Source organism: Corvus cornix, chromosome 28, assembly GCF_000738735.6.
Source record: "Corvus cornix cornix isolate S_Up_H32 chromosome 28, ASM73873v5, whole genome shotgun sequence".
In the NCBI taxonomy this organism is placed as follows: domain Eukaryota; kingdom Metazoa; phylum Chordata; class Aves; order Passeriformes; family Corvidae; genus Corvus; species Corvus cornix.
The window spans coordinates 4,694,240-4,711,853 of record NC_046356.1 but is presented as its reverse complement, the minus strand read 5'-3'; the positions used below and the strand labels follow the sequence as shown (position 1 = coordinate 4,711,853).

Sequence of the window (17,614 nt, the reverse complement as noted above, 5' to 3'; positions counted from 1 at the left end):
CTTCTGAAGGCTTTTCCCAGCCTCACCTCTCCTTTTCCACAAGTTCATGGTTTTATTAACCATAAGGACATGGAAAAATACTGTAAGGAAATGCACAATTAAAGCTTTTTCCAGAATAAACCCGAACGTTCTTCCGTTCCTCATTATTTTATTATCTGCTACTCTAATTTGGAGCCTGTGGTAAAATATGTGATCACACCAGGAGCCCTGTCCCATCAATTCCAGCTCCAAGACTGATAGTGGGGAATTTGTGGCTATTGAATGCACCACCATTATCTTATTTGCAATATTTTTTAACATAAAAACACAAATAAGTCTATATAAAATAACAGTCAAATAAAATGACTGTCTCCTTGAAGTCATAAAATCAAATGATATATGGAAAAGCACAGACTCATTCAACTTCAACCTTCAGCAACAGTTTTGTGTGGATATTTCCCTCAATTCCCAACTATTAACACTGAACTGAACCTCAGCAGTTCCATCACATAGGAAAGGTTAATGGAAAATAAGCCTTTTCCTTATGCAGAAATAGTCACCAAAATTACATATTTAAAGTGGCACCTCTGGTTTTCATGGAAAAAACCCTTCATATTCAGATGAAAGCAGTTGATAAGACTCAGCTGAGCCTCCCACTTTGCCTTAATGGAAATTTATCCATCACAAAACCCAACATGCTCAAAATTGAAGTTCTTTCAGCTTTTAAATGCCAGGCCAAAATCTTTGCTGAAAGCTTTTCTATCTGCTTTTCCATAACAATGAAGCCTAAAAGCAAGTTCCTGGGAAAGAGGGGTGGTTCTGTGAAAAGGCAGTGGAGAAACTCTCGCTGTTACAGGAACACACTTTGCCCTCAGCCTCTCCCTGTAAATTCCCAGGTCGAAGCAGAGAGTTTCAGCTTTTGGGAGAAACAAGCCCCCAGTGTAACCACTGCTTCTAAGCAGCAGCAATCCAGTTTGTTCCCATGTTACAGATGAGCTACTGAGATCCAACAGGACAGAAAAAACAGTTTGGGGCTCCGGTTTCCTTTTCCTTCCACTCAGTCAGTCCAAGTACGCTCCTGAAAGATGAGTGGCAGAAATTCTGTGAGTAAGTAAGGAGTTAAACTTTGAGGAGAAGAAGGAGGAAAAGCCCAAAGTGCATAGTTTGTGTGTTTAATGGTTGGTGGTTGGAAGCTTGTGGGAAAGAAGATGAGCCTTGACCCCCCGTTTGCAGAGTAATTACTGGCATCAACAACAAACCAGTTCATTAGGAAACCCACTGGAAACCCTTCCCAGAGCTTCATAAACAAAACAATTAGGCAAAGATTTCCATGGACTCCCCCTGTCCCTGGCTGCAGGGCACGATTCCTCCCTGCCTGCTTCCTTGACTGCTCCCGAAACGCTCGGTGCGGATTCCCGGGGTGCAGGAGTGGGGGGAGCAGCCAGGAGGAGTCAGAGTCACCCCACTCCCCTCAGACACAGCATTTGTGTGTGACAGAAACACTCTGGGACTTGTTCCAGCCTAAGCAAATAAGATAACCCATCCCAACACCCAGAAGGGCCAGGCCAGAAGGAGCTGGTGACACCCCTCCATCCACAGGGACATCGGCCACCCCACCCAGCAGCACCCCCAGCACTGGAATCCTGGAAATCCCAGCAAACCCAGGCATTTATTCTGCCCACAGAACTCAAAGTGTTCTTCCTTCATTAACAAAAATTGTGCCAAGAACCTCCCAGCCAGAACTCCAGAAGAGGAGCTCAGAAAAGAGCTGATAAAACAAAGCTTCCAGACAGTTTCCAAAAAATAACCGTCCCCTTTCCACCTCAGCAAGAAAAAAACCTGTAAAAGCTCCTTTGTCTTGCACAGAATCAAGAGCAGAGGTGTTTACAAATAATACAATAAAATAAGTATGAAGAAAGGTGGAAGAATTTGTACAAGAGCAACTTTGAATCTGTCTGACAAAAATAAACCATGGAAATGTTATTCCATAATAGATTTCTTTAATGTATTCTAAGCTTAAAAGGTCTAATTAGAGTAAAAGAGCAATTTTGAATGTCTGACAAAAATAAACTATGGAAATGCTATTTCATAATAGATTTCTTTATGTGTTCTAAGCTTAAAAGGTCTAATTAGAGTCAGTTGAGGCACAGACTCAAAGTAATGAAAAAATACAATTCTGATTTGCCTTATTTTGGGGACCAGTTTTGCAGTATTATCAAACAGGTTTCTGCAAAAACCTCACAAGTTTTATTTTCTTGGGAAATACAGACAGATTGAGGGAAAAATCTACTAAAACGTGAATAGTAAGAAGAAAGCTTCGATTTTACCTGGAAAATTACATGCTAGGCAACTCTAAATCACAGATATTCCAAGTGTAAATTTGAGATTATTTCAATATTATACACATAGTACAGAAAAAATGAGTGAGCAGAAGGTTTAGAAGCAACAAATCACGTAAAAGATCCTAGGCTGGGATCCAAAAGGTCCCTTCTCTTGGCAGTCCAGTAAAATCCAAAGGGAAGAGTTTTATTTGTGTCCCCCTTCCCCAAATGAGAGAGCAGCAGAGCAGGAGTGCTCTGGAGTGAGGGGTTTGATGGGAACACTGCCTGGAGGAGCTGAAGGCTGCTTATTTCAGACCCTAAAATGCAGGATTTGGGCAGGAAGGGCAGCCTGACCCCATTTTATGTTGAGAGAGAGAATTCCAGCAGTTTCTCTGGAGCAAACAGGAGATAAAGGAAGGCATGAAAGTGGCACCAGCAGGAGCCCAGACCTGCTCCAGGAGTGGCTGCACTTAACTGAGAGCGAAGTGCAGAAATCGTTCCCCTCCCATCCACTTATTTTCAGTCCAGTTTGCTAAAGAAGTAGAAAAGCTGAGCTGGGATTTGAATTTCTGCTAAAACTGTACACTCTGAAAGGGTCTTTCTGAATGGCAGGGGACTCACAGGCCACCTCGACTGGAGGAAGGGCACTTTCCTGAAACCCCTGGTTTAAAAGGGTTGTTTGGGCAAAGACACAGCTCTTAAAATCCTCTGGCTGTCAGTGGTGGCATCCAAGGGTTTTCAGAAACAAAAAACCAGGAATGCAGAGAGGCACTGCAGGCTCATGGTGCAAAATAAAAAGAAATTTAAAAAAAAAAAAAAAAAGGTAAGGAATGAAAATTATAATTTCCTGTTTTTAACCCAGCAGCTCTTTTCAACAACCAAACAGAAAAAAATATGACAAAGGGAGACAAACGACTGAGGAACTCCAACTACAGAGAACAAAGGGAAATATTTCTCCCTAATTTCCAAGCCCTGCATATGCAGGCAAACATTAACTGTAGTATATTCAAATAAACCCATTCCTCCTCAGCTGTACCATTGAATCAGGAATGCTGAAGTCCAAAGCAAATATTTGGATTACAGCTGACTCTGAAACATGGTGCCAGGATCTCCAGCGCTGTGAAAACCCCTTTGAGCTCCTTTCCTCCGGCTCTCTGTTTGCTGTGCCCTGCGCCAGTGACACCCGCTCAGACAGGATTGCATCTCCCAAGGAGCTTTCCCTGCCAGTGTCTGGTCTGCAAAGAGCCCAGAATGAACTCCCACCAGTCACATGGCAAGACCTGGTGGCAGCACACCAGGGCTGTCCCTGGGAGCCCCACGATCAGCTGAAGGTCTCTCCCATCCCTGAACAAGGATCTGCTGCTCAGCCACGGCTTTTCCCAAGGATCAGGTGGGAGAGACAAGCTGAGGTTGGCCTCAAAGTCACCTTGGCTGGGAAGGAGTTAGCTGCAGCACGAGGCTCCTCCAGGACAGATGGAGACATTTACATCGGCAATAAATGGGAGAACAGTTAAAAAGCTGTTATTTCCTGCACTTCTGGGCACAATGTCCAGCTGGAGGCAAGACATCCACCTCCCAGTGGGGCACCAGCATGGAATTATGGCTGTGAAGGAGGATGTCATACCCTTCCTCTGGATCTGAGGAGACTGACACAGGACTGACTCACTGACTGACACAGTCCTGAAGATTTCTGCACATCATGAAAAGACAACATGAAATTTGTCTGTCACAAACCACACTCAGCACTGGGGCTGGAGGAGCAACTAAAAGGAGAATCAGAAAATCAGACCCAAGGGGCAAAAGCTCCTGTTCTAGCTAAAAACCCAAGGAGAGAAAGACTCCAAAACCTCACGCCAGGTTCTCAAAAAGCTTTGAGCCAAATAGGACAGCTTAGATTATTCACTTGGTATTCACCAAACCAATTTCCACGGTAATCCTGGTTACAAATTTACAGACACAAGTGGATTTACCCGCTCTTAGTTTCCCACACAGCTCTGCAGCCATTGCTTTTTTTTTTTGCTTTTTTTTTTGCTAATACTGACACTCATTCTACAATTAGAGCAGGCCCAGTGTCTCTGAAGCTGATCTTTACACTCCAGGCTGATTATTCTGTATTTTTTACAGCCCAGGCAGGTTCTCTGTGGAATGCAGAACATTGCACCCATCTGGCAGGCAATTACCACAGCTCTGCCCTCCGAGGTGAACCATTACCTTCCTCTCTTCCACTGCACCACTGACACACACAGCTCTCAGCAGAGCACAATCCAAATCTCCTCCCCAGGATAATGTCCAGGAGAACATTACAACTGGCTAATTATGAACCTTGCCTTGTCCTCGGTCTCCTGAGTGCTGGCAGGACAAGAGAGCTGTGCTGGTAACCCAAGGAAAGGAGAGAATCACCCCAAGCAGCTGGGTCAGCGCAGGAAGAGCAGGTGCCTGCAGAGCTTTGCCCAGCTCAGAGCTCCCAAGAACTTTTATAAACGAGTGTATGATAAGAAAAAAAACCCCAAACCTGCCTGCATGTGAGTAAGGATAATCTATTGTTCCTGGAAGCATACAAATCAATAAAGCCATTTTTTAAATATAGGAAAGCTGCAGTAGCTAACTAAAAATCACACACTCAAGGATCGTGGAATGGGTTGGGTTGGGAAGGACCTTAAATCTCATCTCATCCCACCCCTGCCAGGGGCAGGGACACCTTCCACTACCCCAAGGTGCTCCAAGCCCTGTCCAGCCTGGCCTTGGGCACTGCCAGGGATCCAGGGGCAGCCCCAGCTGCTCTGGGCACCCTGTGCCAGGGCCTGCCCACCCTCGCAGGGAGGAATTCCCTCCTGATGTTCCCTCCCCACAGAGGTGCAGGCAGCTCCAGTGCACACCCTCAGCTGATACTTCCTTAGGTCCCTCCTTAATCTCAAATGAGATTTAAACAAAGCTTTGCCCTCACTGCGTAACAAATCCCCCCCTCAGCTGGGACCCCCAGTCAGGTATCCCAGGGTTAATTAACATGTGATTTATCAACCAGGAAGCTCAGAACGGACAAGTGCCACAGAGTGCAATGGGAATAAATTGGGCATCTCCTTCCACACTTCCACTTTGTGTCCCCACATCTGCTCCAAGCTCTGCTGCTGCTTGTTCAGTAATTTCACGCTACGCTGCTTAACAATGTAAGCATGGAGGCTCCATCTAAAACTGCACTTCCCAAATGTCACTTGTTCGTGAACACATGGCTGAACCCAAAATTGCTTTTAATATTCGAGTGGTGCCTGCTGGCTCTGTTGTAGTTAAGGGTCTGTCTGAATTTCCATGATAAACCCCATTTTCTGGGGTGTAATACCATGACCACTCACTACACATAAACCTGCTTTACAAGGTCACAGCAGACAAACATCATTTTTTACATTTTTAAACCAAGGTTGCTTGGCTGTTTTTGAGTTTCAGACACTTGACACCGATTTGAGGCCCCTTATGGTTTAAGGTTTTTCTTACCATCCCTTTAACTCCAGAACAAACTCAAACATATGACCCATGCCTGGAAGTGTCCAAGGCCAGGCTGGATGGGGCTTGGAGCAACCTGGGACAGTGGAAGGTGTCCCTGCCCACAGCAAAACTTCCCAGATTCTACTGAATGAGCTTTGCTGATCAGTTATCTGCAGACTTCAAACCAGGAGAGTACGAGTGCTGTCACAAACCAAAGTAACAAAGCACACCAGAAATCTGCCCTAATGAGAAATAACCACACAAACATAACTCTCCAAACTTAACTGGGTGCACAGATTAGAGGAATTCCGGTATCTTCAGAATGCTATTACCACAGTGTTATTAAAGCTTAAAAGTATTTCCAGCTTATTCCTTCCCCTCCAGTGTGTACTTAATGAGTTGTATTCAGTCACATCAGTCACCTTATTCACTCTGAAATGCAGTTTGGATACATCAGAAAACTAATCCAAATTTACCAATCCCAAAACAACCTGTTCACAAGGTGAATGTAACACTTGAGAAATTCATTCCTACACCCTCAGAACAAAACCAATTATCGAGGCAAAACCACCAATGTGGGACAGTGAGAGAGCACGTCCCAAAGCAGTGGCATTTTCCACATTGTCCTTAGGAATAAGGACAAACAACACTGCTCTGTGTTCCATGAGCTGGTGGTTTCCACCAGCCCCTCATCCCAGCTGATCCCACCTGTGTTGCCATTTTCCCATAGTCAATCCAGCGCAAAGTGGCGAAGTTGGTCGACTCGGCACAGTTGAAGCCGTGATTGAAGCCAGCGTGGTAACCATAAGGGAATGTGATCATAAACTCCCCAGCTTCCTGGGTGATCTGAAAAACAAAGGAAAAGGGAGGAGACACCCCACAGGTCACTTAATGCAGCAGCTTGAGAACAGAGACCTATTAAAAAACCCCACTGATTAAATCTCTTTCCACTGGAGGGTCGGCAGAACAGTCATTGCCAGCTCTTGGCTGAGCCTGGAACGATTCCTGGTGAACTGCAGGAATACTCAAGTATTTCCCTTAAGGGAAAAACTCAGAACAGTGGATGGAAGGGGTGACATGATCTGAACTATTTACACCTGCAGGCTCCAGTTACAAAAGGGTCTCAGGCTGCAACATTCCAAGAGATCAATAAATCTTTGACATGACCGCTTTGGCTCACGGCAGCTCCAAACCTTCACTCCCACCCCCATGCCAGAGCAGCCAAGAGCCCTGGATTTCCCTCCTAACATTCCCTCTGCATGGCAGGGGCCTTCTGGAGCACCTCCTGCCCTTCCCTGTGTTTATTTCCCCACTCACATTTATCAGCCTCACTCCCACCTGTTCACCCAAAAATCAAAGACCCGAAAAATTACAGCCCATCTTTTGTCTGCTTTGGGAATTGTTCAGAGCAGCTGTGGCTGCCCCACCCCTGGCAGTGCCCAAGGCCAGGTTGGACGGGGCTTGGAGCAGCCTGGGACAGTGGAAGGTGTCCCTGCCCATGGCAGGGGTGGCACTGGATGAGCTTTAGGGTCCCTTTCAACATAAACCATCCTGTGACCCTACTTTAATAAACTTAAAACAACAATAAGCATAATGGACATTATTAATAAGGGTTGAACTCTACAGATCACAGCTGGAACCAGCAGGCCAATCAATCTGCGATGCTTCTAAAAAATCCTCTTTTTACATCTTACGCAGAAAAACCATTGGGGAAAAAAGGAATTTAATTGTTAAGAGAATGGCCTGAGCCATGGGAGCAACTCCCAGCCCAGCTGCCCCTCCTGCAGCAGCACCTCCCCTCCACGGGGTATGGAAGAGGCAAAGCTTGACCTTCACTGTCTTTCCAGCCCAGAAGTGCTGACAGACCTCTCACAGCTGTCACAGGCCAAGCAATTCCATTTGGATCCCTTCCCACCAGCCATAACTCACACCCCAGCAGTTCAGAGCCCACAGAGACTCCAAGGGACTTGCACTTCCAAACACAGGGATGGAGCCAAATGGAAAATGTAAACAGACAGAAGTTCAAACATTTCCCCCCTTGGCTGGGCCAACATCTGAACTTGCTGATGTCATTAACATTAGAAGAATAATTTTAAAAATAGGGAATAAAACCTGCTGTGATAGACAAGAAGCTCCTTCAGGATTTCAGGAGGAGGTGCTGAAGTCCAGCCTGCACCCAGCCCCATGGAGCATCCTGCATCCATCCCTTCCATAAATCCCAGCAGTGCCACTCTGCTGGCTTCAGAAGATGAAAAGATTATGTTTCTGTCAGTGACTGCACATCCTGGTGTCTCCATTTCAAGCCCACATCATCCATGGCACTGCTGTCAACATTATCCCACAATAAATTAGAAAACACTCCAGATGATGGATAGGCCATGCAGAAAAGTAATAACTATTGAAGGAAAGCCAGCACAAACTGCCACTCATGGAGAAAGCCCCAAATTTACTGACTTCTGCAAGCTCTTGAGGAATAAATGGAGAAATCAATAGGAGATTACAGAAATACACATTTTTAATTATTAAAAAGCCCTAGTATTGATCTGTTTCTTTTTTTCCAGAACAGCATTATAGAGATTTATAAATGCTGCCTATTCACTTCATTGAAATCTGCCAAGAATTTGGATGCAGGGATCCTATCTCTATTCCTCAGGAAAAATAGCACTTGTTCCCTGTTTGTGAATAATAGTGATCCTCCTTCGACAGCCACTATTTCAGGACAGGGCTTGGAGCAGCCTGGGACAGTGGAAGGTGTCCCTGCCCGTGGCAGGGGTGGCACTGGATGGGCTTTATGGTCCCTTCCCACTCCATGATTCCATGAAACCAGTTTGGAGCAGGCATCTTTGACACTTCTCACATCCACAGGCAGCTCTGGCTCCATGTGCTGGGAACACCCAGCAGCAGCAGCAGCAGTTTGACTGATTCTGCACAGATACAAATCCCTGTAACCACACTTGGCTGAGGAGATTTACTTCTTGCCACAAGACTTTAAGAATAAGCACATTAAAACGATCATACCAAATAAACATGACCCCTCTTTTCAAATCAGGGCTTAAGAGCTGCAGGGATCCTTCCAGGCTTACAGCAGCACGAGCACTTACACAACAGGGAACCAGCACAGGCAGCTCCACTTTGGGTCACACTGGATCCACAAGAAAACAAAGAAGTGTTCCTGAATCACCGGCGGGTTTTGCTCATTAGCTCGTCCCTCTCTACCTGAGAGGCTCCCTAATTGCCAGAGTTTGTTCAGTGACAGCTTTTCTTCACTTCACAGTGTCTCAGCCAAACCCCAAATCCTTTTTCCAGGCAGACCTGGTTTGAACTGATGGGATGCACTCAGCATAATAATGCCCCTTGGAAATCCCCCAGTGGCTGGTGCTGAATTGATTCCTCAGGAGAGAGGTGCTGTGCTGCCAACAGCCTGCAGGGTCCCTCTGCAGCCCTGTACATACCCTGTCAAAGGGAATGCCGTATTTCTTCAGGATGGAGGGAGAAATGAGGGTCATCTTGTGACGGAGGAAAGCATCACATCCCTGAGAGCTTCCTGGGAAAAATCCTGTGGACACATTCAAAGGAGGAGCATCACTATAGGGCTGCTGGACTGCTCTTGGGAAAACAATAGTATTTGTTAGATTCCAGTTCAATCTGCCCTACATATCACCTCCTAAAGGGAAAACATGTTAATATTCAGTGAGAAGAAAGGAAAGGAAACATCTCCATCCCAGGCAGAGGCAGGAGGGACACGTTCACAGTGGTCACCAGCAAGTGGCAGAGGCAGCAGGACCTGACCCAGTCAGCACCTCAGCATGGTTAAGTGTTAAATTCTACCCAAGATCCACACTGAGCTATTAAAACAAATCACAAATAATTAAGGAAACTAAAGTAGTGGTAAACACTGACCAAACCACTCAACGGCAGCTCAGCCAATGTAACCCCATTTTCCTCAAGATCATGTCTTTCCCTCCAAGGGGGTGATTCCACAACAAACTGTGTTTATAGGGACTCAAACCCATCACAGTTTAGGAAAACAAATAACCCAAGCTCTGGAACCAAAACTGATTGATGAGACATAATGGAAGGGGTTTCAGAAAGTCAAAAGGATTACTGGGTTCCAGGTTTTCTTATATTTTTGTACTAAAAGCATTTCAATTAAAGTTATGACTGTCTGCTACCCAGTCTGTCGTCCCTCTCTGCAGTTCCTCTTTTTAATGCACAGTTTAAGTGGCTCTCATTAAAGCCACTAATAAAGAAGCACATTTTAAGTGATTAGCACCAATAACATGGCAACACATTAACATTCTCTCCATGGGCTCCATGGCTCTCCCAGTGAGCCCATTTACAGCTCAGCTATTCATTTTCCATATTAATTGCACACTCATTTCTCCATAGTACACTTCTCCCCACTGATGTACAGGACAGGGGAATGGCCAGGCAGCAATACTGGCTCTTTGCAGAGTTAAATCATCACCCATCCCAGCTTCCAGAGGCAGGAAACTAAAGACCAGACCACTGATAATTTGCTCCTGGTTTTACAGCACAAACCATCCCCGTGCCTCAAAATTGATCATCCGTAAAAATTAGTTACAAACAGCAAGAAACTTATTATTGCTGCTGTCAGACTTGGAGTGGTATTTCAGAGTCTGCAGAACACAAGTCATCTGATTGATTGACTTCTTATAAAAATTACTTTTTTCATCTATTAAAACCTGGCAAATGACTGTAGCTTTGAAATGAAACATTTCTGAGCAGCCATTTCCAGTATTATTTGTATTTAGGGATCATGGAGCTCAGAGCCCAGGAAAACAACACCACCAAGCCCCGGGACACTCATCCCCACTCATTCTGCATTTACCCCACACAGTCAGTTGCTCCCCTTGACACCCTGGAGTGTGACACAGTCAGACTGTCAGCAGGAAAAGGCACTACAGGAATTTGCCTGTTTTCTGGGAAATCAGCATTAGAACTTCTTTTCTTTTGCATCAGAGTAGAGTCTTCCAGATTTTCCTGCCTGCTCCTACCTTCACCACCAGATTTAAACCCCCCCCAGTTGCCTTGCTGGAGACGAAACACGGAGATTTGGAGTTAATCATTCTGGGCCAGCAGCTTTTTTTAGCTGGGCAGCTCCTTGAACATTTGCAAGTGAACAAAAATAGAAACAACACCAACAAATTAAAACATATCTACTTCTACAGCCAGACATCTTCCCTGAAGCTTGAGAGGTGGGAGTTTGCCACAGCTCAAAGTAACTCTGCCTTCCCCCACCACCATTTTCCTTTTCTTTTTCCTTCCCTTTCACTGTTTTTTTTCCTTTTAATATGAACTTTATTGCACTGAAAACTAAAGGAGGATGAGGCTAAAATAAGAGGAAAACCACCAAATACAGAATGTATCGTTACAGGGTGAAGGAGTAATGGGTACAAACTGGAAGAGGGGAAATTTAGGTGCAATATCAGCAAGAAAATTTCTGTTGTGAGGGTGGTGAGACACTGAACAGGTTGTGGCTGCCCCATCTCTGGGAGCATTCCAGGCCAGGTTGGAGCAACCTGGTCCAGTGGAAGGTGTCCCTGCCCATGGCAGGGTGCAATGAAATCATTTTTAGGGTCCTTTCCGAGCCACGCCGTTGCGGATTAAACCCCTTGCCCAGACATGGGAGGGTTTGGCCTCAATGCCTCAAAATTCAAGGGGTTTTCAGGGAATTTTAGTTGAGGCCACACCATGCCAGGAGACCGAGGCTTTGAGGGAAGAGTTGGAAAGAAAATTCCCTGACAAGTTTTCTGGCTCTGAAGCTGCTCTACCAACACAGCAGGTTCCCCAAGCAGCTCTTGCAGAAGTCATCAGTAACACCAGGGCACTGCCAGTCCTTTATCAACCCAGTCAAAAGCCAGAGCTCACCTTTTGCCAGGCGTTCCAGCCTCTTGCCATGCTCCGGGGGAATGGCATACCTGGGAGGAGGTAACACAGACAACAATCAAAATCATCAGTCTTTAATGTAAAACCAGTGAAGGGAAAAGTCTAGGAACAAGTGGGGTAATAACCCTCAGCACAGCACACAGGCTGGCAATATAACCACAGCTCTACACGTCTGAAAGGCATCAGTAACACACAGCCCATGGAAAAAAGCCAGCATTTAATACAAGTCCTTAGACATGTCACATGAAGTGTGTTATTTTCCTGCCCTTTTTTTCAAACTGCATCACAAGATTTCACAAGGTAGAAGGAAAATCGAGAAGACAAAGCGATGATACAGCACTGGAAACCCCAGAAATAACTCAGTGCAGGGAACAGCAGGTGTGTTCTCCATGGGGAGAATATCTGCAAAATAAAATTGTGTTAAATCTTAATAAGCAAGAAACGTTGGATGGGCTGAAAAGGTGTAAAGGAGGGTCTGTGTGCTTTGGAAAAGAATAAAACCTTCTTCTGTGTAAATAGCTTTCATTTTATTCAAAAAAGTAAATATTCTTCACCACAGCTCAAGCAGTCATGGCTCAATCCTTATGTCCATGATGGATTTTATTGTCTGATGTGAAATAATGGAATTAAAGTATTCAATAATTTTCTCAATGAGGTGATTGAAATTGCAGGGTCTCCTGAGGAAAACATCATTAAAGGGTGCAGGGAACAACTTCTACACTTGCTAAAGACAGTTTTCTTAGATTAGGGGTAAATAAAGTGCAAAAGAATTTGATTGGAATTTTTTTTGAGTGCAAATTATTGAACATAATTCTGAAAAACAATCAATGGTCTGAAGTCCCACGGGTCACAGACACAGGGCCGGGTGTGCCCAGCATGTACAAAAATCAGGGAAGTTTCAAATGGCTCTTTTTCTTCCCAAAAGCTGTTAGTTCTCTTAGTGCTTTGAAGTTCACAATATTCTCAGGAGCAAAGCCCAGGTGACAAAGATTTATGTGGTCAGGTTATAAGAAGGGAACTGAATACCAGGATACATTTAAACGTGTTTAACATGATGGCACACAATAATATTGCCAATGGAAATTGTAAATCATTGGTTACACTCTGCAGCAAATTAAATATGGCTCTCCCTGCTTTTTGTGACAGAGAATTCTGAGAATTTACATTTGTGGGAATGGCATTTATTGCCAGCTATAACTTCTCTTCAAAGTGAATAATAAAAAATGCATTATTTTTGCTATTTCAAATAAAGATGTCAAACCCACCCTGTCTCATTCCCCACGCTGGGAACAGGATATTGCAGGAGGGGACTCAACAACAGGTGCCCAGCACTGCCCCTCTTAGGGTGGGGGCTCAAAATGCACCTGATCTGGGGGATTTCAGCTGGGCAAATTCTCCATTTTCAAGTGTAAAAGCACAGTGTGGGGAGAAGCAGCTCGAAGCCATAACCTGTGTCACGAAATCAAACACACCTGAGCTGGCCTGGCAGGGGGGAATGACAGCACACGAATCCTACACAGGGGCCTTCAGGGTTTAGACACTAAGCTGATTTAAACTGATGGCTTAAAAAAAATTTAAGGCAAAACACTATGTAGCACCTAATCTTGTAAAACAATAAATGCAGCAATGGACTCCCAACATCCCCTGACCAAAGTTTGACAGTGCCTTAAATTGCATAATTATCAAACAATTCAATTTCATTTGTCTGGGACAAAGCTAGTGGCTTTTATTTTACAAAGACCATTCATCACTTACATAAATGTGATAAAACTAATCCCGATCCAAAGCTCCTTTGTGGGATTAATGTCCCTTAAAACAGGGAAATGAGACATTCCATTCCTTCTGGGAAAAATGCTGAAGGATTGGGAAAGAACTAATTTATGGCTACAAGGCTGCTGATGATTAATGTAATATCCCCAGTCTACAATGCAACCTTCACTTAATTAGTGCCTGTAATTGGGAGTTGTAAAGATAAGATTAATTGAATCTTGAGGATGTTAAAAGTTTAATACATTGGAACATGGTTATTGTGTTATCTGAAACTGCAGCCTGCAAAAAGCCAAGCGAGGCTTTAGAGAACGGCCCATGGAGAGACAAAGAAAAAAGACTTGCTTGGATAGAAACCAGCCAGAGAGGAGGAATTTCCAGCTTATAAAAAAGAACTATATGTAATAATATACAAATCAAAATACCCCAGCACAGAATGGCAATAGCTGACTCCAATTTTAGAATTTAACTTTTTTCTTTGGGCCAGTCTTTAGGAAGCAGAGCCTACACATCCCTCTGCATTTATTCTTAGGAATTCAAAATATTAACTGCAGAAGAGAATTAAAAGTAGGTCAAATTCTGCTTTAAGTTAGGCTCACAAATCTGACTGATTTACATAAAGATAGGCAATAAAGACAGAATTTGGGCTGCTATTTAAAACCAGGAAGAGAAACAGGAGGCTCCTGCACGTATGGCACAGATTGAGCTCCATCTACACATAAAATGATTGATTACGAGGCAGAACAACAATGGAAAGACTAAAAATTGCTGCAATCAAAGGGGTGCAGTTACTGAGCAATGAACACCCACGGAGGGCTGGCTTTGTGTGGCACTCGTGGCACCGACCCCCTGCTCTCTGGGCAGAACACCCCAGCACTTGCTGGGGACAGGAGTCCTGGTGTGCCTCAGCACAATTTGTCACCATCCCCACAGCTGGGGCTCAGCTCAGCTGCAAAACCTCAATTCCACAGGCAAGCCACAGGTCTGTGCGTGCTAAAAAACAACCAACTGTTTCCTTTTCTCTAGGCATGATTTCAACAGCCCCCAGTGCAGGGAACACTGACCTGGAGCCACAGGGCAGGGTCTGTCCCTCTGGCTCAGCCTGGTCCCCAGGAAAAGGGAGATTTACGGCCACAGAGCTAAAGCAGCAGCTGCTCGAAGATAAATCCAACTTCCAAGGCACTGGGCTTGCAAACCACCCTTCAGTCCATATTCCAGCGGTCAGCCTTGCAGAGGCTGACCAAGACAAAGGGCCAGGCTTCACCCAAAACCCTGCCACTCAGCAGTTTGGGGGATTACAGCAGGAAAAATGTGCTGCTGCTCTGCCAGGGAGCGTGAGATTTACGCAATGGGGAAAGAAAAAACCAGCTCAAGATAAAAAAAGTTATAGTTCTGTGACTCAAATGTCATCTTACCCCAAAGTCAACAATTTGAAAGTAATATACTGAGCCTTTTAAATTACCTTTTTCTACTTTCCACCAAAACAACAGAAAATCCCTGAAGTGGATCAAGTACCACTTGTACACATCCAGAACTCGCTGTTCCGCAGGAAAGACTCTCAGCTTCCAAACTTATTTCATGAAACCTAATTCCAGCATTTCTGATCTCTACTTCCATGTCATTTTCTGAGTTCTTGAGTCAGGATCACAGGTCCAAAAGGTTTTGCCCCAAAGCTATAATTGGGTTAGAAAATTATCTTCCTGGAGTGATAGCTTGCTTTTGTTAATATGGAATCCCAAAATGGTTTGGGTTGGAAGAGATCTTAAATATCCATTTCCACCCCTGCCAATGGCAGGGACACCTCCCACTGTCCCAGGCTGCTCCCAGCCCCAATGTCCAGCCTGGCCGTGGGCACTGCCAGGGATCCAGGGGCAGCCCCAGCTGCTCTGGGCACCCTGTGCCAGGGCATCACCTCCCTCTCAGGGAAGAACTCCTTCCCAACATGAGTTTAACTGGACAGTCCCCTCTCTATCCTTAACACAAAAGAGAGATCTGTCCTATTTGCCAGCATAGGATATCATTAATAGAGTAATTTTCTTGGTGTTTTGTTTATTCCCCTGGAATGGGGCTTGATGGATGTGGATAATTATCAGACTATAAAAGCCAGCAAATGTGCTATTTTCTATCGCTCTAAATCATCAAACAAATAAAGTGTGAAACAGCATTTCTGAATACAATTTTCCCCTCTAATGGCTTAGAATTATTATCAGGAACAATGAGAATAAATAAGTAAATGTCTTGTGAATTAAGAATTAAACAAGTGTGTCAGTAAGAACGAGCATTCAGGCCATCCTGGGATGCAGGGACCCCTTTGGAGGCCACCAGGGAATGATGTAACAGGGAATTCACTCAGGCAGCTTCCAGCACCAGGTGCTCCTCAGGGACCTCCCAGTCTCAGGTTCTCCCCTCACTGCTGCTTCCTCAAAGGAAGTCAGCTCAGTTTTGGCTTCCAGTGGCCAAAAAGACACTAAAAACTTCATCCACAGCACCCTGCTCATATCTGGTTTTCCTTGCTTAAGAGGAATTTTTCTCACCTGAAGCCATCTCCACCTTTGGCAGAGCACCAGACCATCCTGTCCCTTCATCCAACATCCCCCAAAGCTTCCTAGACCTTTTCTCCTCCAGCTGTCACTCCCAGAGTTTTTCATAGTTACACCTTGTTCCACACCTTATTTACACTCTCTTGCACCAACACAGAGCAATTAAGCAGTGATTATTTCACCAAATGCCACACCCCCACTCTCTGGGAGTCCAGACTCCATGGGCTGGAGGAGCTTCAACCACAAGACTTTGGAAATGTCACTTCAGTGCGGTTCCTGTGAGAAGGTAAGAAACTCAATTTCACAGAGTCTGCACAAGGTCTGCCCAAGCAGGCCCCACACAGTTTAACACACCATAATTACTGGAATAAGGAACAGAAACAGAACGGGAGCAGCACATTCAGAATGCCCAGGCCCATGTGTCAAGCTGGGGTGAGTTATCTGTCTTCAAAGTAGATTTAATTGTGCCAAGAACGCTGACCCTTTGAAGATTCAAATGCCAACCTGCTCTCAGCCACGACAGGCAGAATGAAAAGCTGCTATTTCAGTCTCTGTAAGGCAAAGGGTGCCCATAAACCCAGAATCTGAACCCCAACCTTCAACATCTTTAGCCCCCACGACAGCAGCCAAGGCTCCAAAGAAAACCCCTCGTCCATCAGGAATATTTATCACCCAACAGAACCATTAAGAACCACCATTAGCACAGGGTGGGTGCTCCCTGCAAAGTTCAGATCCTGCTCCTAAGGCCTCATTTTTCTACAAGGTAAAACACTCATTAAACAACATCTCCTCACTGTGTCAGAGCAAAGCACAGGGTAAACGTGGGGGTTTCCACGCTAGAATACCCCAGAATATCCTGAGCTGGAAGAGACCCACAGGGATCAGAGTCCAACTCCTATTGTCCAACACTATTTTTAAGCTGTTTTGCCTGTAGGGAAAAGAAAAAAGGTATTTCAACAAGAAGAACTGATTGTTCCTTTGTTGGTAGCACTGTCACCTCCCTTCCATGGTCAGCTCTCTTTTCCTCACCTTCACCTTCCTCCGTAATTAACCTCCCTTCATCCCTCTCTCCCCACAATTTGTTAAAATACTGAAATCAACTCCTTTTCTTCTTCTCATCAAATCTGAGGTTGGCTCACACTGAATGGGCTGGAAATATCCTGTCTGCCTTCTCAAGATCCTGGTCAGGAAGGAAAATCTCTGGATTCCCTCTCCTATCCCCTTCTGCTGCGTCCCATCAGGAATGCAAGCACTGCTCTGGAGATAAGATGACACAGGGATCAGAGAGCTCCTTGTTCCTGGGAAAGAGCCTCTATCAAGTGCCTGCAGTTTTATCTTTAATGGATCATTTCACAGGACAACAGATGATGGAATCCAGTATCTTTAACCAGCAGTGTCAATGATTTCAAATAATGACATTTTTATTGAAATACACCCAGGGAGAGAGATAAACACAGAGGCTGGGGAGTATCAACTCCAAAAGCCATTATTAGGAGTAAATAAGTAATGACAGGACCAAATTACAACCCCAAAACACACCAAACACTTCTGCCTCCCACAGCTGCTCAGTGCAACCCTTGGGGAACCAGCACAGAGAGAAAATCAGGGCAAAGCTGCTCA

General features: G+C 44.9%; 1 protein-coding gene across 4 annotated transcripts in view; it reads right to left on the bottom strand.

Annotated features, from left to right (window-relative positions):
• The window catches only part of KDM4B (lysine demethylase 4B), a 72,513-nt gene that overhangs the window by 32,066 nt on the left and 22,833 nt on the right, over nucleotides 1-17,614 (bottom strand). For all 4 annotated transcript variants that reach the window (XM_039566101.1, XM_039566104.1, XM_039566105.1 and 1 more), the window contains 3 exons: nucleotides 11,670-11,719; nucleotides 9,230-9,333; nucleotides 6,486-6,623 (listed from right to left, as the gene is read on the bottom strand). In XM_039566101.1, coding sequence (XP_039422035.1) covers nucleotides 6,486-6,623; nucleotides 9,230-9,333; nucleotides 11,670-11,719 — 292 coding nt within the window. The remainder of the gene's footprint in view (nucleotides 1-6,485; nucleotides 6,624-9,229; nucleotides 9,334-11,669; nucleotides 11,720-17,614) is intronic.